Source organism: Amphiura filiformis, chromosome 11, assembly GCF_039555335.1.
Source record: "Amphiura filiformis chromosome 11, Afil_fr2py, whole genome shotgun sequence".
NCBI lineage: Eukaryota > Metazoa > Echinodermata > Ophiuroidea > Amphilepidida > Amphiuridae > Amphiura > Amphiura filiformis.
This window is the reverse complement of record NC_092638.1, coordinates 53,385,368-53,409,720: the sequence shown is the minus strand read 5'-3', so window position 1 is coordinate 53,409,720 and position 24,353 is coordinate 53,385,368. Positions and strand designations below refer to the sequence as shown.

General features: G+C 41.2%; 1 protein-coding gene across 1 annotated transcript; it reads right to left on the bottom strand.

Annotated features, from left to right (window-relative positions):
- Positions 1-4,521: 4,521 nt before the first annotated feature.
- On the bottom strand, positions 4,522-13,543 carry LOC140164047 (carbohydrate sulfotransferase 14-like). The gene is made up of 4 exons (XM_072187312.1): positions 13,368-13,543; positions 10,240-10,343; positions 9,448-9,572; positions 4,522-5,710 (listed from the first exon to the last, which is right to left on the bottom strand). Exons 1-4 carry the CDS (start codon positions 13,478-13,480, stop codon positions 4,826-4,828), a joined length of 1,227 nt encoding a protein of 408 aa, XP_072043413.1. The 5' UTR covers positions 13,481-13,543; the 3' UTR covers positions 4,522-4,825.
- Between the last annotated feature and the right edge of the window lie 10,810 nt (positions 13,544-24,353).

Sequence of the window (24,353 nt, the reverse complement as noted above, 5' to 3'; positions counted from 1 at the left end):
TAGAGCAGCTGGTTTAAATACCTTCTCTGTCTCTGGCCCGAGGGAATGGAACAAACTCCCTAAAGCCATCAGGGAGTCTCCATCAATTCCAGTTTTCAGAAACTGAAAACTCACCTTTTCAGTTAGCTTCTTTCTTGTTCCTTCTGTGTTTCTTTTTTTTTATTCCATCCTTTCTCTCCTTGTTCAGCGCTTTGATCAATTTTAAAGGCGCTTTATAATTATCTTTATGTATATGTACAGGGGGAGTATGAATTTCAAATGGAATTAGCCCATTAAGGGGGTACTACACCCCTGACCAATTTTGTGCCTATTTTTGGATTTTTCTCTAAAATTATAGCGCATTGGGGACAAGTAAGATATGTATATTATAGGGGCAAGGACTACAACTACTGTACTGAAAATTCAGCAACTCAAAGCAAGTAGTTATTGATTTATTGATCAAATATTGGTTTTCCCTCATTTTTGACTGTAACGCTACAACTGTTGTCTGTGCTGAAATAAAATTTCCAGTGCAGTAGTTGTAGTCCTTGCCCCTATAATATACATATCCTTACTTGTCCCCAATGCGCTATAATTTTAGAGAAAAATCCAAAAATAGGCACAAAATTGGTCAGGGTGTAGTACCCTTAACCAATTTCTTTTGAAACTCACCTCTCTCTGTGGAAGATTAATGTCAAATCTTTTTCAGAGGGTGTATGAAATTCAAATAGCTACCTAATGTGCTAATTCCATTTGAAATTCATACTCCCTCTGTGGAAGATATTTCCGTAATCTTCCACATGGGTAGTGTAGATTTTAAATGGAAAAGCTCCCTGGAATAGCCCATTACTTCATGTAGTGAGAATTGATGTTTTATATCGAATTGTTGTATTATTATTTAAAACCAACATAATGATTTGTATTGAAATAATTGTTAATTTATTTTTATTATTTATAATGATTATTATATTAAGGACAATTACATATTGCTTACACTCTTCGTTTCAAAGCTGTTAAATTAATTTATGTATACTGAATTAATAAATTGTCTATATTAATAGATTTACTAAATCTTAAATTCATGATCAGTGTAGTTAATAAATATTGTTTCTTCTGAAGCAAATAAAAAAGGTAGATAAAATATAATTACAGGTCCTACTCCATATTCCATATAAAATACAGAACTAATTTTTTTGGATTAAAATTTTTATACTGTTTTGCCAAATGAAATATTGCTGAATCCTTTAGTTCTAACTGGCAATAAATAAAAGTCCAAATTAAATATTTTGCCATTTGAGGGGAAATGGGCCAAAAACATGCAATTTTGATACAGAAAATGTGTTTTCCAAAAATTTCAATGCATAACCTAAAATTCGTCTAAAAAGTACAAGTCTTTGAGCTTGATAACTAAAGGATTATGATTCAGCTATGTTTTATTTGGCATTGGCAAAACAGCATAATATTTTCTTAATCCCCAAAAATGAGTGCTGGATTTCTCTGGAATAGGGGGACGAATTCGTACTAGAACGCTCGCCCAGCAAACACCTAAATGTTTGTAAAACGTTTAAACCCGTTATAAGTGTGTTTTGGTTATGGTCAAAACGTGTTGTTTTCCTTGCACTAGTGTTATGGTCAAAATAGTGGTGTTTTTCCTGCATCTGGATGCCCAACAAGATGCAACATCAGAGACTAGTGTTGTTTTTCCTACGCGTGGATGCCCAACAATATGCAACATCAGAGACTAGTGTTGTTTTTCCTGCATCTGGATGCCCAACAATATGCAACATCAGAGACTAGTGTTGTTTTTCCTGCACCTAGATGCCCAACAATATGCAACATCAGAGACTAGTGTTGTTTTTCCTGCATCTGGATGCCCAACAATGTGCAACATCAGAGACTAGTGTTGTTTTTCCTGCACCTAGATGCCCAACAATGTGCAACATCAGAGACTAGTGTTGTTTTTCCTGCATCTGGATGCCCAACAATGTGCAACATCAGAGACTAGTGTTGTTTTTCCTGCATCTGGAAGCCCAACAATATGCAACATCAGAGACTAGTGTTGTTTTCCCTGCACCTGGATGCCCAACAATGTGCAACATCAGAGACTAGTGTTGTTTTTCCCACACCTGGATGTCCAACAAGATGCAACATCAGAGACTAGTGTTGTTTTTCCTACGCGTGGATGCCCAACAATATGCAACATCAGAGACTAGTGTTGTTTTTCCTGCATCTGGATGCCCAACAATATGCAACATCAGAGACTAGTGTTGTTTTTTCTGCATCTGAATGTCCAACAATGTGTAACATCAGAAACTAGTGTTGTTTTTCCTACACCTGGATGCCCAACAATGTGCAACAGCAAGATACTCATGCTGTTTTCCCTACGCCAGGAAGCTCAACAATGTGCAACATCAGAGACTAGTGTTGTATTTCCTGCATCTGAATGCGGAACAATTTGCAACATCAGAGAGTAATGTTTTTCCTAATGCCCTGTAATATGCAACATCAGAGACCAGTTTAGTTTTTCCTATGTTAGGATGCCCATAATTATAGTATGTGTTGTTCTTCCTGCACCTGGATGTCCTGTAATGTACAACATCAGAGACTAGTGGTTTTTTTCTACAACCGGATGCCCTATAATGTGCAACATTAGAGACTAGTGTTGTTTTTCCTACACCAGGATGCCCAACAATGTGCAACATCAGAGACTAGTGTTGTTTTTCCTACACCAGGATGCCCTATAATGTGCAACATTAGAGACTAGTGTTGTTTTTCCTACACCAGGATGCCCAACAATGTGCAACATCAGAGACTAGTGTTGTTTTTCCTACACCAGGATGCCCAACAGTATGCAACATTAAAGACTAGTGTTGTTTTTCTTACACCAGGATGCCCTATAATGTGCAACATCAGAGACTAGTGTTGTTTTTCCTACACCAGGATGCCCTATAATGTGCAACATCAGAGACCAGTGTAGTTTTTTCCTATGCCAGGATGCCCATCACTGTGCAACATCAGAGACTAGTGTTGTTTTTACTACGCCAGGATGCCCGACAATGTGCAACATCAGAGAGTTATGTTTTTCCGAATGCCCTGTAATATGCAACATCAGAGACCAGTGTAGTTTTTCCTATGTTAGGATGCCCATAATTATAGTATGTGCAACATCAGAGACTAGTGTTGTTCTTCCTGCACCTGGATGTCCTGTAATGTACAACATCAGAGACTAGTATTGTTTTTTTCTACAACCGGATGCCCTATAATGTGCAACATTAGAGACTAGTGTTGTTTTTCTTACACCAGGATGCCCAACAATGTGCAACATCAGAGACCATGCACAGCAATATGCAACATAAGAAACTAATGTTATTTTCCTTGTACCATGATGCCCAGCAATGTGCAACATCAGAGACTAGTGTTGTGTTTCCTGAACCTGGATGCCCAACAATGCCCAACATCAGAGATTCGTGTTGTTTTTCCTGCACCTGAATACCAAACTACTGTGTGGTAGTCTCACAACCGTTTTACGTGGTTATAGAAATCATCGAAGTTTGTTGCAACTTTGAATGGGATTAATAGAGTTTTCTGTGGAATAAATTTTATTTAAAAAGGGAATACTATGGGAACACATTTTTATTATTATTCCATCCCCAAATTTGCCCTCTCCATACGCTCCTGATGACAGTAGCATTATAATTTTTAAATTGCACGGATACACAAGTGGACCTCATTCACATCAGTGGTGTGTGGCTTCCCTATAGGAATTGTGCACTAATTTTAATACATTAAATCTCAATTTATACCACAGGTATAAGGCGTACAGTTCTATCAAAGAGTCCCTTCAGGATGTAAAGGAATACTGTTCTTAATCAGTGATTTCACAGGAACATTTAAAAAAATGGAAATTTGTCAGAGTTGCTTTGAAATAAAGAATAAGTCTACAGAATTTCATTAAACCACTTTTCCCCTGAATACATCGACAAATTAGTCAAAAACAGAAGTTTTAGAAAGGTTTTCTACTTCAACTCAGATCGACTCGAGAAAATCGAGATTTTCGTACAGTGCGCCACCAATCGACTGGAAAAACTTCCTAGTCCAGTGTTTCTAACACGGGGAAGTAGAGTCTAAATTGATTTAAAACAGACGCTTAATTTTTGTAGTAGAAAACAAAATAAGCAATTAAACATGTTAAAGGTCACCGAGGCAAACTAACGGTCAATTCAAATATGAAAAACAGTTAAAATTGTGTATTTTGTTTAAAATAGTAGCTACTGATGTAATAAGTAGTAGAAACAATACGCAACGCGTGTTGGTACGTGGAGAGTGAGCTTCTTTCGATCTCGAGTCGGACTTTTTGTACTGTCAGTATCAAAAGTCCAGAATCATGCAAATGCTTTATTTTGTCTAAAATACACGGCTTTCGACCGAACCACTAGCAGGCTATGTTAGCACATCTATGCCAATTACAAAGGTACCAAAATCTGAATTTTGATGATTTTTACGATCGTCCGGATGAGCAAATCACTGAATGGGCCTTTAACTAATTTTAACAAAGAATGAATGAATGTTTTCAGTCGATTCGGTTTGTAGTTGAAATCCACAATTTAATTTGTTTAACGATTATAATAACAGGTTTAATACTTGCTATATTGCGTCTGGTACCATCAGACTTCCGTCAGTTTTTATTTATCCGAAATCTCCAGATGGATCCGGTTATTTTCAGAAACTAAGATTGCCAAAACGCGTAATGTTTGTTGTTAAAAACACAAATGCGAGAATCTACAGTAACGACAGCGCGGCGGCTCATATTCTGAAGATTACGGTAACCTTATTGATACACGTATCACTACTTTGGAGTTATATCGCCAGTAGTTCTATTTCCCAACACTAATTTTAAACTCTCTTCTTTTGAATAACCAAATAATTCATAGTCTATTTTATAATATTCTTGTACTTTCAAAATTAAATCTATTGGCACTTTGGCGTATTCTTGTTGCAGTCTATCTACCGCTGCAGAACCATGTACTTCCGGGAATTGCACTACATTCTCCACGCCCAATCTTTTGATGATCGTTGGACCATCATAGGCTAGAGTTTCAAAATGGCCGATATAATCGTACTGTATTCTACAAGGAGACGTGAACGAGCTATATGGTAGCCAATGATCTTTCATTTGGTCCATTTTAAAATCTGGTCCAAGATTTAAAATAAATTTGATGAATTCCACAAATGTGAAATCTGTATTCCGACGTTTAGGTGGGTCGCCTTTTCTGGCAACGTTTGTAATTTGGGCGCCGAATCGTCTTTCCCATGCCGCCTTCTCGGGGCCGTCACGAAACTTATTCAAGTACGCAGAAAGAACTCGGGCTAGTGGCTCTCGAACAAAAGTAACTTTCTTATAATCCCGCCACTTTCTCGTAACTTCTGCATGTGATTTGATTTCATCTAATTTAACAAACCGTCTCTTTGTTGGCCCGACTTGATTATGATAGAGTTCTATCATTATACCTTTCCATGTTGTGCATGCAATCTTTGGTACAAAACAAAACAAGAATTTGAATTTATCGCTGATGATGAAATGGACAGTTGAAGCCCACGAAATGGCGGGAAGAGTACGGGTTTGGTTGAGACGATCACACGCGCCGTTGAGGTGAGTTTTACGGTGCTGTTGAACTTTGTCAAAGTCGTATTCCATATGAGTATGCGACACGTTTGCTACATTGTGATTGTTCTGAAAAAAAAATAAAAATTCAAATTTCAAATTTGAAATAAATTTAAAGTACCCAAAATGATACATAGTATCTTCTTGGAGCATAAAAGAGAGCTTAGTTCAATTTCTTTCTTTGAACATATTTTTAATATATTTGTATATTTTACCCAAGTCTTGATCATGTAGAATCGAGTGGATACAGATTGGGGCGGCCTCAATAGAGTGAGGCCGGGTTGTGCACTCATATCATACCTAAAAGCTAGTATCCTACACATTTGAGTGGACTCCAGAGTGGGGCAGCCCTACTAGAGTGAGACCTGTTTACGCTCTCATACCTAACAGCTCTCCCACACATTTGAGTGGATGCAGAGTGGGCGACCCCACTGGGGTAAGACTGGCCGCTCCCGTACCTAAAAGCTCTCCTACACTTTTGAGTGGACCAGAGTGGGGCAGCCCACTAGAGTGAGACCGGTTTACGCTCTCATACCTAACAGCTCCCCTACACTTTTGAGTGGATGCAGAGTGGGGCAGCCCTACTAGAGTGAGACCGGTTTACGCTCTCATACCTAAAAGCTCCCCTACACTTTTGAGTGGATGCAGAGTGGGCCCCACTGGGGTAAGACCGGCCGCTCCCGTACCTAAAAGCTCTCCTACACTTTTGAGTGGACCAGAGTGGGGCAGCCCTACTAGAGTGAGACCGGTATACGCTCTCATACCTAACAGCTCTCCTACACATTTGAGTGGATGCAGAGTGGGCGACCCCACCGGGGTAAGACTGGCCGCTCCCGTACCTAAAAGCTCTCCTACACTTTTGAGTGGACCAGAGTGGGGCAGCCCTACTAGAGTGAGACCGGTATACGCTCTCATACCTAACAGCTCTCCTACACATTTGAGTGGATGCAGAGTGGGCGACCCCACCGGGGTAAGACCGGCCGCTCCCGTACCTAAAAGCTCCCCTACACTTTTGAGTGGATGCAGAGTGGGCCCCACTGGGGTAAGACCGGCCGCTCCCGTACCTAAAAGCTCTCCTACACTTTTGAGTGGACCAGAGTGGGGCAGCCCTACTAGAGTGAGACCGGTTTACGCTCTCATACCTAACAGCTCCCCTACACTTTTGAGTGGATGCAGAGTGGGCGACCCCACTGGGGTAAGACTGGCCGCTCCCGTACCTAAAAGCTCTCCTACACTATTGAGTGGACCAGAGTGGGGCAGCCCTACTAGAGTGAGACCGGTTTACGCTCTCATACCTAACAGCTCTCCTACACTTTTGAGTGGACCAGAGTGGGGCAGCCCTACTAAAGTGAGCCCGGTTTATGCTCTCATACCTAACAGCTCCCCTACACTTTTGAGTGGATGCAGAGTGGGCGACCCCACTGGGGTAAGACTGGCGGCGCCCGTATACCTAAAAGCTCTCCTACACTATTGAGTGGACCAGAGTGGGGCAGCCCTACTAGAGTGAGACCGGTTTACGCTCTCATACCTAACAGCTCTCCTACACTTTTGAGTGGATGCAGAGTGGGCGACCCCACTGGGGTAAGACCGCCGCTCCCGTACCTAAAAGCTCTCCTACACTTTTGAGTGGACCAGAGTGGGGCAGCCCTACTAGAGTGAGACCTGTTTACGCTCTCATACCCAACAGCTCTCCTACACATTTGAGTGGATGCAGAGTGGGCGACCCCACCGGGGTAAGACCGGCCGCTCCCGTACCTAAAAGCTCTCCTACACTTTCGAGTGAACCAGAGTGGGGCAGCCCTACTAGAGTGAGACCGGTTTACGCTCTCATACCTAACAGCTCCCCTACACTTTTGAGTGGATGCAGAGTGGGGCAGCCCTACTAGAGTGAGACCGGTTTACGCTCTCATACCTAAAAGCTCCCCTACACTTTTGAGTGGATGCAGAGTGGGCCCCACTGGGGTAAGACCGGCCGCTCCCGTACCTAAAAGCTCTCCTACACTTTTGAGTGGACCAGAGTGGGGCAGCCCACTAGAGTGAGACCGGTTTACGCTCTCATACCTTACAGCTCCCCTACACTTTTGAGTGGATGCAGAGTGGGGCAGCCCTACTAGAGTGAGACCGGTTTACGATCTCATACCTAAAAGCTCCCCTATACTTTTGAGTGGATGCAGAGTGGGCCCCACTGGGGTAAGACCGGCCGCTCCCGTACCTAAAAGCTCTCCTACACTTTTGAGTGGACCAGAGTGGGGCAGCCCTACTAGAGTGAGACCGGTATACGTTCTCATACCTAACAGCTCTCCTACACATTTGAGTGGATGCAGAGTGGGCGACCCCACCGGGGTAAGACCGGCCGCTCCCGTACCTAAAAGCTCTCCTACACTTTTGAGTTGACCAGAGTGGGGCAGCCCTACTAGAGTGAGACCGGTATACGCTCTCATACCTAACAGCTCTCCTACACATTTGAGTGGATGCAGAGTGGGCGACCCCACCGGGGTAAGACCGGCCGCTCCCGTACCTAAAAGCTCCCCTACACTTTTGAGTGGATGCAGAGTGGGCCCCACTGGGGTAAGACCGGCCGCTCCCGTACCTAAAAGCTCTCCTACACTTTTGAGTGGACCAGAGTGGGGCAGCCCTACTAGAGTGAGACCGGTTTACGCTCTCATACCTAACAGCTCCCCTACACTTTTGAGTGGATGCAGAGTGGGCGACCCCACTGGGGTAAGACTGGCCGCTCCCGTACCTAAAAGCTCTCCTACACTATTGAGTGGACCAGAGTGGGGCAGCCCTACTAGAGTGAGACCGGTTTACGCTCTCATACCTAACAGCTCTCCTACACTTTTGAGTGGATCAGAGTGGGGCAGCCCTACTAAAGTGAGCCCGGTTTATGCTCTCATACCTAACAGCTCCCCTACACTTTTGAGTGGATGCAGAGTGGGCGACCCCACTGGGGTAAGACTGGCCGCTCCCGTACCTAAAAGCTCTCCTACACTATTGAGTGGACCAGAGTGGGGCAGCCCTACTAGAGTGAGACCGGTTTACGCTCTCATACCTAACAGCTCTCCTACACTTTTGAGTGGATGCAGAGTGGGCGACCCCACTGGGGTAAGACCGCCGCTCCCGTACCTAAAAGCTCTCCTACACTTTTGAGTGGACCAGAGTGGGGCAGCTCTACTAGAGTGAGACCGGTTTACGCTCTCATACCTAACAGCTCTCCTACACATTTGAGTGGATGCAGAGTGGGCGACCCCACTGGGGTAAGACCGCCGCTCCCGTACCTAAAAGCTCTCCTACACTTTTGAGTGGACCAGAGTGGGGCAGCCCTACTAGAGTGAGACCGGTTTACGCTCTCATACCTAACAGCTCCCCTACACTTTTGAGTGGGTGCAGTGTGGGCGACCCCACTGGGGTAAGACCGGTTTACGCTCTCATACCTAAAAGCTCTCCTACACTTTTGAGTGGACCAGAGTAGGGCAGCCCTACTAGAGTGAGAACGGTTTACGCTCTCATACCTAACAGCTCTCCTACACATTTGAGTGGATGCAGTGTGGGCGACCCCACTGGGGTAAGACCGGCCGCTCCCGTACCTAAAAGCTCTCCTACACTTTTGAGTGGACCAGAGTGGGGCAGCCCTACTAGAGTGAGACCGGTTTACGCTCTCATACCTAACAGCTCTCCTATACACTTTTGAGTGGATGCAGAGTGGGCCCCACTGGGGTAAGACCGGCTGCTCCCGTACCTAAAAGCTGAGTGGACCATACAAAAATCATACAATAATATTCAATACTTAGGCCCACATGACTTACTTGAATTATTTTCTTGCTTTTATCTACCAGAAGTTCTTTGGAGTCCTCCACAGTATTTGGATATGAAGGAATTTCTGTTTGCCTGTTGTTAGAATGTATGTTGCGTGGAATTTCTTTCACGTTTTCTGAAAAATTAAGAATATAGGCTAATTATTACAAAACATAATTGCATCAAATATCACGAGATAAAAATATCCGTAACTTGAGCCTTTTCATCCATCCCGCCATAAAATGCCATAAAATAATGAAGAAACTTTCAATTCTCTTATTAAATTCAGCAAAATAATAATTTTGCTCCATTTTTTCGAAACTTCCACAAGATGGCCCATTTTTCAAAACCTTATACCCCCTTTTTCAAGTTTATTTACGCTATTCCTAATGCCTCCCCCTCCTGCTTTTTTTAAATCTTTTATTTCAAACAATATAGTCGATAACCCCCTACTAAATTATATATCATGTTATTCAGCACGGAATTCTGCATAAACATAATCTAAAATGGTATAAATAATTGTCATTATCGGGGTCATTATACGTTTTGAGAAAATTAGCGACGAATTATACCGACGCCAGAAAGTATAGAGGCCTATCGGTATAAAAATGTTATTTCCAAAAGCAGGGTCATTAGGTATAACAAAATGAAAAATGTTTTGAAAAAGGGTAGTTGAATTCTGAAAAAAATGGGTCATCGGGTAAAAAGGTTTTAAAAATGGACCAAAATTATATATTTTGTTCCAAATTTGCCCAAATTACCATACATCATACAGGGATCATCCTTGTATATATTACACTAACCTGTTTCCCCTGATTGATTATTGAGGATGACGAAGAATGTTCCAACGATGCTGATGACGAAAATGGGAATAGAAAGTAAATTTCTCTTCAATCTCATTGTGAATCTGAAATAAAATGCGTACAAGTACGTCAATATTTGTAATGTTTACAGATTTGCTAAACATCGTGGTTAAGGGGGGTCTAGCGACCTATTTTAAGTTACTTAGTGATCGGTGTCGAATATATCATGTCCTTTGTATGGTCATCATGCAGCTTAGGGTCTGAGTATTTTAGGCCATAGCATTAAACTGTTAGTAGGCCTACAGGCCAGTTAGGGACCGTTCACAAACACTTGTTAGGGGGGCTGATGCAAAAAGGGTGCCTGAAAAATGTTGACCCTCCTAAGGGGGCCCTTAAAAAATTACCACAAATGTTCCTGGGAAAATTGAGTTTATATGCTTTCCGTCTATGGGGTTGACCCATAATTGTCATGTCAAAAAAGGGGCCCCTGAAATTTTTAGGTCTGTAAAGTGGGGGGGCGAAATATTTTCGCGATGGAATTTTGTTGCATCAGGCCCCCCTATAACAAGTGTTTGTGAACAGTCCCTTATCAGGACGATATTGCAATTTTACCCTCCTTCATTTTGCCTTTGTAGCTATTACCAGGTAGCCCTACTAGTATAGGGCCTTTTGACTGTGATGATCCAAAACCATGCTATATCATAAAACCTGGCCATGTCCAGAGAGCTGCTGCCAGTGAATGCTAATTCCGGGGACAGCGGTTAGTGGGTTGTGAGCTGTCACTGGGTTTTTTGCAGTTCTCAGTATATAGCATGGTGTATAGTATACGGATAGTATATAATGTGTAATAAAAAAAGGCCCTGTGGTAGGGCTATTACCAGGCTCCATCTACCGGGCAGAAATCGACCATGTGCCCTTTGAATCTTTCTCTTTAGCCTGGTATAATTATAAACATCTTACTTTGTGAAGTTAAAAAAAGTATTCCAAATTGGCCCAGTAAAAAATTTTAATTTCACCTTGATGCGCCTAAATAGTGAAACAGGGCCAAAATTATGCTCCGCACCGGAATATTTTTCATCTTTGCCATCTGTGAGATCTGACGGGGTCCTGATACACCACTTGTGTTATATAAGAATATGACTTACTAAAAGGACAGTGTGCTTCATAAATATTGATACATTGATCATTTATCGAAAATGAGTCAAGGAAGCCAATAATCCCATTTCAATTCCATAGGTCTTGAGTTATAAGGCCAATAATAATATCAATACCAAAGTTTCGTTCGTTTTCCCAGGAAATATAATGAGCTATAATGCATATGGGACGAAATGACACCCCTTATGATATATCAAGCATTTGAATCTCCTTTAGAACCCATACCACTCTTGTGTGTTAGCTTTACTTGTTTCAATATTTAAGTGCAAACACCATTAGTGTGGTTTGGTCATTCACTCCTCTGACCCGCCCTTATAATCTTCATGGGTTACTATTAGGCCCTATATATTTATATTAAAAAAAGCTGTAACACAGATATTGGTAAATAACAATTAAAAATAAATAAATAAATAAAAAGTTAACAAACTACCTTAAAAAATTGTTCTTGTCCGAGCAACCTGTTTTAATAGGCACATTTGTTAAAGAATTTTAACGGTATATTTGTGGTATAGGTTTAGACCAGCCGAGAAAGCTGAAATACTTCGGCCCGGGGGGGGGGGGCACTTCAATATGAAATGGATATAGGTGTAGGGCTGGCACTTTCGCACTAAGGGGCATTCGGTGAGAGCAAAATGTAAAAAATATGGGGTCATTGGGTGAGAAAATGACCTTTTTTTTTAATGGAATCTTTGGGTGAGAACCGAAACAGCGCCACAGAAACCTCGAAAATCGAATTTCTAGTTCTAAATGGCTTCAAATCTGTGTGTTTTTTCAAAATAAATAACAAAATCAGTGATAATTGAAAGTTGCTGTTCAAATTGAACTTGTAAGGGTCTTTGGGTGACAGATCAAATGGAAAAATAGGGGGTCTTCGGGTGACAGAGCATGTGTTCGTAAAAAAATATGGGGTCTTTGGGTGACAGCGATGCTGAAAAGGGGAGTCTTAACAGCCCTACATGTACGCGTCACCTCCAAAGTTGGAGTGCCCCCCCCGGGTGCATCATGTAGTATCATCCAATTCGTAAAGGCTTCATAACATGATAAAGCATACTGAAAACTTTTGAAAATGACAATTTACTTTTACACATTTTATAGGGTGGGGTATTGTTTTTCATGCACTTGTAGTTTGGGAAAGATGATTGTGTGCCTATAGTAAACACAAAACGTTTACGAAAACACTCGCAAAAGGTTATCAAGTAATGGTATAAAAACGTTTTTAAAGTTGCTGCTGCAAAACTGAGGGGAGCAAGACCTAGCAGTGTTTTTACTCGAATATTGAGACAAATAATGCGGACACACAAGAGGAATGTATGGGTTCTATAAACATGATACAGAAGATCCCAAGGCTTGATATGAAATAGGGGTGTCATCCGCATGATTTTGTTCATGAAGGGGAAAACGTCCAAAACATCCGCGACGCATATGGAAATATAAAAAATGGTACTGCTTTTTTTGACTTATTTCCTATAGTATCAACGCATTAATATTAAGAAATACACTGCAGTATTATACTATAGTTAGATGGACGCAGAAACTGTACACATTAGGCCTAGTACCGTACCTCCTCCCATCCCACTCTCAAAATATTTTTAAACGTTTGCAAATATTTTACAGTAGGCGTTACATACAAAACGTTTTAACGTGTTCATGTCACCTTTATAATAACCTGACCATGCTGACTTTAACGTTTTAATTATCCAAAACCAAAAATAATAATTAAAAAAAATAAAAAAATAAAAAAACCCGTTAAAAACATGAGTTTGTGAGGAGGTAGAAGACGTTTCTCTAACAAGGATCTGAAAAGTTGTCCCGGTCTCAGCCCTGGATCTCAGTCATGTTGTAGCATAGATTTTAAAATCTATGGTTGTAGTTGAGAATGAATCTCGTGCCCACCACAATTGTTATGAAACATCACAACTATTAATTAATACTGATGATCAAAAGCATTATTATAATTATATACATTGTCTTACCTTTTACCCGGACCTTTTAAACCATCACTTGTCGTAAACGTCGGTTCCATGAATTGATGCCATAGAGAATGTATTGTGATTGTCCACAAACTTGACCAGTCAATAGTGACCATTGGAATAATAGCAATTATAAATTATTAATGCCGCGTACGGAGCTCAAATATGCTTCACATACATAAACGGTCTACAAGTACAAACAGTCAATATAGTGACCATTGCTATGTACATATGATAAGGCAAATATTCAATATTCTGAAACCTTTGTCAACACGACTAACGTGGAGGCACCACAGAGCAGCTTTAGTCAATAATTATCAATTATTAATACATAATTTCATTTTTGTTTAGGCCTGTAATATTTCTCAGGATTTGTCCGTCCACATGATCCTGAAACAACAAGAGTCTTTAAAAAAGACCAGTTTAATTATACCTCTTTAAAATTTTATACCCTTATGTTAAATAAATATTTTGATAGTTGACCTAGTTTTGGAATTAGGGATAAGACTAAAAGTATGCGTAGGGTGTTGTTTGCAGACTGTGACAATTCAAGTCTGAAACTTGCGCAAAGTCTAATATTAGTCTATGCACTCTAAATTGGTAGGGAAGAATAGGCCCTATTTTATTTTACAACCAATAATGAAATTTTCAGCCTGAAATTGTAGTTATTACCGTATATTAAGAGTAGATGTACTCAAACATGCTAAATTCATAGACCTGTGCCAAGTCTTTGAATTGTGTGACTGCGATAAAACATGCAGAATAAAAAACCTGCAATTATTGCAGGTTTTTTGCACCTCTCCTCACAAAAGTTGGCAATTCCTGGTCGAACTCGATAGGATTTCAGTCAAAGGCATGTTAACTTCCATCTACCCTTTTGAGGTGGGGTTTGAACTTAATCTCCGGCCGAAGGAGGTAGTCGAATTCGGCAGGCGATTATGCAGGCTTAGGCTTCAGATTTCACACCGCCAAATAGAATTATATGGTTGCGCGCCCTTAATTTCAATTCTCATAATTTTGGCAAAATTTGGATTGGTCATGATTAGTAATGTTAAATACTGCAAGTGTACCACAGATGGGAGAGATTGAATATTTTTTTAATGATTTAAGCAACCTTTTCTTTGCAGAAACACTGACATGATTTTGCATGTAAAATAGGCAATTCCCGGACATCGTAGACTTCGAGGGTCAGCCGTAAAAATAATGACGGTCAACCTGTATTTTTCCCAGTCAGAGGGATCAGGCAAGGGCTGATTTCAACCATTATATCGCTTAAAACTGAGTCGCTCCTGTGAAGAAAAAATTACGTTTTCTTAGGGCAAATTTAAAACGTTTTAAAAACGTTTTTGTGTTTGCTGGGAAGCTACTGAAAGAGCAAATAAACACCAAATAAGAAACACATAATTCGAGCGGTCTATACGAAACATTAATTATGTTTTGATGAATCCAAGTGTGTGAAAATATTGGATCCAAAACATAATGTTATGATAAAATTGGATGCTTTACGTCCAATATTTATTGGTCTCGCTATGAGTATAAAAACCGCTCGTCCAATATTTTAAAACTCATAGCCCGACCAATAAATATGGGCTCAATCAATCCAATTTTATATCAAACTTGGTTTTAAGGATGGATGTTATAAATGATGAGAAAGGTAACACTCTTACCGAAAGTGAAGACATCAAAAGGCGATGGGTTCAGTATAGTTCCCAGCTGTTTGAGGCACAAGATGACAAGGTGTATGTACAGTGTGAAACGAGTAAGGAAGAACTTCCACCATTGAGATCCGAAGTTGAGCTTGCCATGGAACAAATGAAAAATGCTAAGTCACCTGGCATTGATAATGTATATAACTTCTGAGTTGTGGAAGGCAACTGGGAAAGAAGGGATAGACCTAATGTGGCGTCTATGTGGTATCATTTGGAAAAAGAAGAAATGGCCGAGCTCCTACACCGCCACCCACTTTACACATGTGGGATGTTTATGCTGAACTTCAAAAAATAAAGCCATCAAAGGCATGTGGACCTGATGGAATATCCCCTAAATTAGTCAAAGAATTCTCTTATGAATTAAGTACCCCTCTTACTGACTTGCTCAATTGCTCGTTTACTGAAGGTGTGGTCCCGAAACAGTGGAAAAGAGCTGTGGTTGTTCCTATCCCTAAGACACACCCACCTAGGGAAGACAAATTACGCCCTGTCTCCCTGACGGATTGTTTTGCCAAAGTCAGTGAGAGTTTTATTACCAACTGGGTGCTGGAGGATGTTTCAGAGAAAATAGACACTCAACAATTTGGTAATGTAAAGGGGGTGTCTACTTCCCACTACCTAGTTTGTCTTTTACATTTTCTTCATACTGGTGCTGATGTTATCAACAACATTGGTACGGTGGTCCTCACTGATTTCTCAAAAGCGTTCGACATGGTTGACCACACTCTCATGATTGAGAAGTTTATTCATTTGGGAGTCAGGGGGGGCATCGTACCATGGTTGTGTGATTTCATCAACGAGCGTGTGCAATGTGTCAAATATAATCAGTCATTCTCAGATTTTAAAGTACTGAAAGGGGGGCTTCCACAGGGAACAAAAGTTGGTCCTCTGGGATTTCAAGCCATAATTAATGATGCTGCCACTGATCTTGCCCCAAATTCTAAGTGTTGGAAATATGTCAATGACCTGACACTTGCTGAGAATCGCACTCATTCCACGTCTGGCAAGCTCCAAGAGGTTTTAGATGCATTTTCGCAATGGACCAGTGACAATGAACTGTGTTTGAATCCCAGCAAGTGTCAGGCCCTCCAGGTGTGTTTTAAAAGAGATGTGCCCCTTCCAACTGCCTTGGAGATAAATAACACCCCTCTTGATTATGTTAATGATGCCAAAATCCTTGGCATATGGATTCAGAACAATCTTAAATGGGACAAGAACACCCTGGAAATTACTAAAAAAAGCCAATCGCAGGATTTACATGCTGTGCATGTTTAAAAAAATTTGGTTTAAACCATCAGGAGCTTATCACTGTATACAGAGGGTACATCAGACCTCTCTTAGAGTATTGTGACATAGCATGGCACTCATCTTTAACTGCTGGCCAATCTAAATCACTTGAACAGCTGCAGAGAAGAGCTTGCAGGATAGTCCTGGGCAGGAATGTCACATCTTATTCTGAATCACTGAGTGATTGTGATCTGGACTCTCTCTGTGACAGGAGGGTGGATCATTGTCTGAGGTTTGCCGAAGGGCTCTCTAATAATACCAGAACAAATGATTTACTTCCCCCTGTCAGGGGCAGAGTCCATGGTCGCAACCTACGAAATGCTGACAAATTGTCCCAGCTTTTTGCCAGAACTTCGCGCTTCCAGGGTAGCCCCATCCCATTTTTTATTAGTTTATTGAATAATAATTAGTGGTTTTTCATATTACCTGCCCAGGACTGTCCTGCTAACTTAATTCATCCAGTCCCCATCAGTGTTTTTTTTATATGCCATTGTGTTGACTTTTATGAAATTTGACCCCTTTTGTAATTTTTATTTGCATGACTTATTTATTGCTGTGTGATAAATTGTGTTTTGAAATGTGTCAAGTGCAATATAGTATTTTGATTGTTGTATATAATATCATATATTTTTGATGTGTTTTAAAATTGTAAGTTTCCATGTAATTCAGCCTTAGGGCTGCGATATGAAATAAAATAAACATTACTACTTACTACTACAGACTGGTGCAGGACAGTATTTATTCCACTGCCAAAGAAGGGAAATTTTAAAGAGTGTGCCAATCACCGGACCATCAGCCTGATTTGTCATGCAAGTAAAGTGCTTCTGAAGATCATCATCAAGAGAATGAAGAACAAAATGGAGCAAGAAATATCTGAGAGCAGGCAGGATTTCGTGAAGGAAGAGGGACTAGGGACCAAATTGTCAACATCAGGAATGTGATTGAGAAATGCAGAGAGCATAGACTTCCTCTTTACATGTGCTTCATAGATTAAAGTAAAGCTTTTGACTGTGTTAGCCACCCTCAGATGTGGAAAACTATGAAAAAGATGGGTTTCCCAAGTCATCTTGTGGATCTGATCAGCTGCTTTTATGAAGACCAAGAATCGGTAGTCAGAACAAGTAGTGGGGACACAGATTGGTTCAAGATTGGAAGAGGCTTACGACAAGGCTGTGTGCTATCACCAAACCTATTTAACATCTACTCTGAAGACATAATGAGAACAGCTTTGGAGGGGTTTGAAGGTGGAGTGAAGTTTGGCGGTACAAGAATTACTAACCTGAGGTACGCCGATGATACCACTCTTATTTGTAGCAGCAGACATGGCAGAGTAGAGCTGATTGATCTTTTGAAGTGCATCAAAGAGGCCAGCGAAGAAAAATACCTTCCCCTGAACACAAAGAAGACAAAAATAATGGTTGTAGACAGAGAGCGGAAAAGTGATGAGTTTGTGATAGATGGACAGCAGATTGAGGAGGTGAAGCAGTTCCATGATTAACAACAGTGGTGACAGCACAACTGAAATTAAGAGAAGACTAGCTATTGCAAGGACAACTGTGCAGGGCATGTCAAGCATATGGAAAAACAGAGGTCTATCCATTGACCTCAAGGTACGCCTACTTCGTGCAACCGTGTTTTCCATTGCCAATTATGGATGCGAGTCTTGGGCTATGACCTAGAATGATAGGAAAAGAGTAGATGCTTTTGAGATGTAGCTAGATGTGGTGTTACAGGAGGCTTCTACAAGTGACATGGAAAGACAGGAGAACAAATTCCTATATCCTTCAACAAGATTGGTACAAGTCTAACCATTAGAAGCGGCATAATGGAGAGAAAGCTGAAGTACTTTGGCCATACTGTCAGGAAACATGGAGGTGTAGAAAAACAGATTTTGCAAGGGGCTATGGAAGGCAGACGAGGAAGAGGACGTCCACCAACATCTTGGACTAATGACATGAAGCTGGTTTCTAATCAAGGAATGCAAGGTGCAACGCTGAGACGAATATATTCGTCTCAGGTGCAACGCACTTGGCATCAGATCGAGTGAGATGGCGTACTCTTGTGAAGACCACAGCAGCGCTACACAGCGCCACCTGACACACAGAGAGAAAACACACTACAAAACTATTTTTTAAATGTTTTCAAAATGTTATTGTAAAATATTTTTTTGCAAACATGTTTTGGCAAATATTTTGTCAACACTTAAATAACATTGTGTTTTAATATTTGCAGGTGGTTATCAAAAAATGTTTTTTAAATGTTATGAAAACGTTTTATACCCTTTATATACCCTTTATATAACCCGATATTTAAACGTTTTCTGGCAAACCTTTTCTAACCTTTGGCGAATGATGTCGAACGAAAACGTTTTGTGTTTGCTGGGAGTGGTGTTGGAACACATCCGCGCCGTTCCACATGTTCCAGGCGATATCCTGCCAAGGTTTTGAAAGACTTGGAGCTTGGCGTTGACCACATCCTCTGGTATTCCACAATGTCGCAGCACTGAGAACATGACTTTTATATTGGTGGAATCAAAGGCCATCTTGAAGTCTATACAATTTGAAATGTAAGAGGAAGCTGGTAATCTTGGAAACCACCCACCCATCATTTTAAAGAAATGTGAATCTGCTCGACACAACTTCTACCTTGACGCAATCCAGCCTGGTTGTTCATTAAGATGAAGTCTACATAATTCCATTGGCTGGGTGGTGTCAGAACACTATGTTACACTTCGGTGCACAAGCCATGGACTATTATAAAAGATTATGGAAGATTTATTTTCACCCATCAAGTCGGCGAGTCTGCTTGTTTAGCAAAGTAGATTATCTGATTCCGTACGACTCATTCAGGCTGGTATAATTGAGCCTCCTCCACCTTCAGACATTTCTCTAGATTTTCGGCTTTAATAGTGTGTTAGTCACCCAGTTTAGCGTCTGCAAACTACTTGCCACTTGTGCAGCAACAGTATTTGCAAACTGATTGTATCTCTTGAGTTATTGGAGTAGGGGTATCTTTGCACTGGAGGGTATCGAATCTGTTGCCAATTCGAGTTAAAACTGCATCTTGGAACAACAAATTATTCGTGACGATGCGTGAGATTTTACAAATTTTTCAGCTTTTTGCGTGAGATTTATTACCTGGGTGTGAGATTTTACTACCTTGGCGTGAGATCGCAAGAAAGTGACCCAATGCGTGAGACTCACGGCCAATGCGTGAGAGTTGACAGCCCTGGTTTAATTAATTGTCCTAATCTGGACTCCGTGAGCTTCCGTGATTGAATCTAATAACATAATTGTGCTAATCTTACCGGGTGACGTCTTTTGACAATGTTTGCCCAGTCTTTGCTTTCTATGAATCAAATTACACAAAATCTGACGAAATCTTTCTCACACAAGCAATTACTGCTTATTTCTAACCATTGTTTTATTTTTATGTTGTTCTAAACTTCAGGGTTCGGCACGGGTTTGGGATACACCAACGGCATTGTAGTACTAGGTTACTACTTCGACAAGAAACTTGCTCTAGCAACCGGAATAGGGATTTCGGGTGCCGGCGCAGGAATGCTGTTCCTGGCTCCATTAATACGATGTTTAAATGATGAATATTCATGGCGAGGCGCCATGTTGATTTGCGGTAGTATGCTGGGAAATATCTGCGTATTTTCCTCTCTGTTTCGAATGAGTCAAGCTGAAATGATTAGCATGACGGGAATACGACCAGATGTTAAAGAGATTCAAGTTAAAACTGAAAATGAACAATATATTAATATAGAAAATAAGAACGTCACTGCACATGTTGGTTCAAGGAATTCAAAATGGCGACCATCTGTAGCTCCGAATGTGAGGAGGCATACCAAAGCATTTGTGAAATCATACACTAACATACTATCCATTCGCGTTGTAATGATGTGCATTATTTCGCCTTTAGTGGTAGGTTTAGGCTTACATACATCACTGATGTACTTCGTTTCAAACGCTATTAATCTCGGTATACCAAAATCAGACGCTGCTTTTCTCCTTTCTATTTATGGCATATGTGGAATAATCGGACGACTAAGTTATAGCCCAATAATCGACAAAAAGATCGTGTCGCCATTCTATTTAGGAAGCTTACTCCTAGGCATAGCAAGTTCATCTTGTTTTCTTGGATCTCTCGCTAAGTCCTATGTACCATTGGCAATTTTCGCTGCAGTTCTCGGCTCATCTTCATCCATCTATTATGCCATGCACCCATTGTTAATCAGAGAGGTGGTTGGAGTCAACTATTTTAAGAAGATATATGGGATTGTTGTCATATTTATGGATGGTACGTCGTTAATCACTCTACCTCTTATGGGTAAGTAAGTATAATTAAAGACAGAGATAAAAAGAATTGATCGCGTCTACGTCATCTGTCAATCAAATTCGAGCACGGTTTGTTTACAAGTGTCGTGATGATGACTTGCTGAACGCGGCGGTACAACCGGGCGCCTTATTGTTAATTTTGCACCATTAAACATGCAAACCATCTCAAAAGTTAGGTCTTGATAGTAGGAAACTTTCTTTGGCGAAGGCACCATGTCAACAATGCCTAGAAAAGCTGCTTTTTGCCTTGTAAAAGTACGTAATTTTTCGCCATTTGCTGCTATTCCCGCCGATCAGCACCAGATAGATCGGGCTTCCTTTCACGCGCTATTAACCTGTGTAAACCAATCAAAGATCGTAATTGTCAGTCACATCAGACGCGATAAATTCTTTTTATCCCTGTCTTTAATTATAACCAATGGCGTATCCAAAGGAGGGAAGCTTCCCATGTGGAACGTCATACCTCCATCCATCCACGTGGGATGCTACCAGCCGTGGTATTTGATATATTTAGGCCTTTTTGACCCCGGGGAGGGCGGCACTATACGGGTATGTTCCCCCGGAAAGACCCCTTTTTTGGATTTTGCAGCTCCAAAAGACCCCAAAAATAAAATAACCAAAATAGAGCTCTGAAAGACCCTTGATTTTGATAATTTCAGCTCTAAAAGACCCAAAAAATTCTCATTCCTCATATTTCTGTTTTTTCAGGCAATTTTCAACCAAAAATCCAAGAAAGACCCTTGATTTTGACTGTTCGTAGCTCCAAAGACACCATTTTACTTGTTCGCAGCCCGGTTCGCAGCTCCAAAAGACCCCCTTTTACCGGTACGCCGTCAGCTCCCAAAGACCCACCACCTCAAAATTCCGGTGGAACATACCCCGGGTTTTTGACCAATAAATTTGTGAAAATTCTCAGTCGTCCAGGTAGATAAACATAATAAAATGAGTATTGAATCTGTTTATCTGGACTTATTAATTTTGATAGCGACAGTATCGCGTCTCATCCAACACGTATCATCAGGCTGACTGATCAGTTGGTGAATAATGACCTTTGACACACTTGATGGTATGACGTCACAGGAGAGTGACGCGGAAAAGGATGTTTTATCACGAGGTTTGAACTTCTCTGTCACACCGGATTGGATTCCACACGTGGAGCAGGGCCGTCGCTAGAGGGGGGGGGTATGGGGGTGACACCCCCCATACAAAAATTTTGTCGGCAAAAATTGACTTGTCGTCAAAACCATATGATTGTCGGCAAAAGTAGTCAAAGCTATTGTGATTGTCGGCAAATTGCAAGAGTCCATCTAAAATATTAATGCGTTACAAAATTGTGCTGTTGTTACTTAAGATACGTAATATAGCTGTTGTTAATGTGATTGTAGTTACTCGTTAATAAAAAAAATCGTTGAAAAAAAATTTGGCTCCTACGTGTTTTTTTTCGGTGGGTTTTCAAACCACCGAAAAAGAATTGGGTAAACCGTTTTGGGCTGTTGAAGAAGGGGCGGCAAAATTGATTTCCGTCGGCAAAACATGCTCTACACCCCCGAATCATATTGGTCTAGCGACGCCCCTGACGTGGAGCTTATCACAGCAACGGAACCGGCAATAAAGCAAAATCAATTGGACGTCGCGAAAGCGGACGAATTACGTGCTCAATCAAGTTACTGCTTGTCTTGTTAATGCTAAACTACCACCATCAAATATCAGCAAGGAGCAACGCAACGCCAGTTCAACGCTAGGTAAAGACAACAACATCCTGGTATTACCGCAGACAAAGGTTGTTTTAGATAAATCTGAATATGAGGAGAAAGCCAGTGCTTTGAATGATGTTAAAGTGTATGAGCTGTTGAAAAGATATCACACGGCTGGTTACAAAAAGTTACAATCGAGTCTCTTCAACAAAGGCTAAGGCCATAGATCATATCGAATATCATAAGTTGTACCCTTGTGAAACAATACCGGCTGTTTACGGTCTACCAAGGATTCATAAGCCTGGCATTCCTTTGCGACCCATAGTCAGTAGCATTGATTCTGTCATTTATAATGTTGCCAAACAATTGTTATAGATCATTGGCCCTTTAGTTGGTAAATCATGCCACAACGTAGCAAAATCTAGTGATTTGGCGGATAAGCTTAAAGATATTCAAGTGGAAGATGCCGAAACTAACATGTTAATTACGACGTATCTGCGCTGTTTACATGCGTGGCACCCTGACGGTGCGGTTGAAGTAGTCAGATAATTATTTCCGAGTCAACGCACTAAGCTTACCACTGACCAAATTTGCTCCCTTTTGGAATTTTGTTTGAATTCCACCTATTTTGTTTACGGCGGGAAATTTTACAAGCAGAAACATCAGCCTGTGCGATGGGTTCGCCGGTTTCCCCGATCGTCGCAAATTTATACATAGAGCGTTTTGAGCGGCTAACCCTACAGTCCTATAACGGCACACCACCAACGCATTGGTTTCGTTATGTGGACGATATTGATCGCGCTGAGGAAATTCCATCTGCCGACATGACCGAAGAGGCTAAGTTGGAAGAACGCAATCATCTGAAATCTGGCAAGGTACTTGTGAGTACCAGAACTGGACATTTGGGAAAGCTCTCGAAATCAAAATCCACCTCGTCTGATTCCACTGCCACAAGGAGCACACGTCCAATATATTGCAGGGGTTTCGGAGAAGTTGAAGCGTGTATTCCGGAAACACAACATCCCCGTGTCCTTGAAACCTGGCAATACCCTGATATAGAAACTGCTGCATCCGAAGGACAACACCCCCCCCCCGCAATAAACAAAGTAATATTGTTTATGCCGTCCAGTGTAAAGACTCTGACTGTGAGAACTCTTATATAGGGGAGACTAAACAACCCTTGTACAAACGCATGTATCAGCACCGTAGACCCATAGCTCTACAGGTTTGAATGACTCTGTGGTTTACACGCACCTCAAATTTGCCAATCATTCATTTGAGGATAAGGATGTGCTAGTACTCGATAGAGAATATAAGTGGTTTGAAAGAGGGGTCAAGGAGGCCACACATGTCCGGCGGGAGGAACCTTCGCTCAACAGAGGAGGGGGACTTCGCCACAACCTTTCAAGGACCTACGACACAGCAATCAGGAAGCTACCCCGGCGAACCTCCTGTGACGTCATACCATCAAGTGTGTCACAGGTCAATTGTCCACCATCTGATCAGTCAGGCTGATGATGCGTCTTGGATGAGACGTGACATTGTCGCTATCAAAAAATAGTAAGTCCAGATGAAAAACAGATTCAATACTCATCTTAATCATGTTTTTGACCATTTCGTCAAATTCCCCCTCCACTGAAAGTTCCCCTTCATATCCTTTGGCACTCCATGTAATAGTATACGATTTTCTTCTGATCGATAGGAGACAGTTTTAATTTTGGGTGAAGTAAAGCAAAGAAAATTGGAATTTACTAACAGCGTCAATGCGCAGTGTTACTCCTGCGTTTGTAATACGGTACGATTCTTTGATGCGTTACCGTCCTGTACGCCGTGTACGTACTGTTATGGGTATGAACATCGCGTACATGTTCGACTAATATTTCCATCGTAATAATAAACCGTCTTATGAAGACAGTTGATTCAATATTTCGTTTAGACAAAACTACAGTCTTGCTT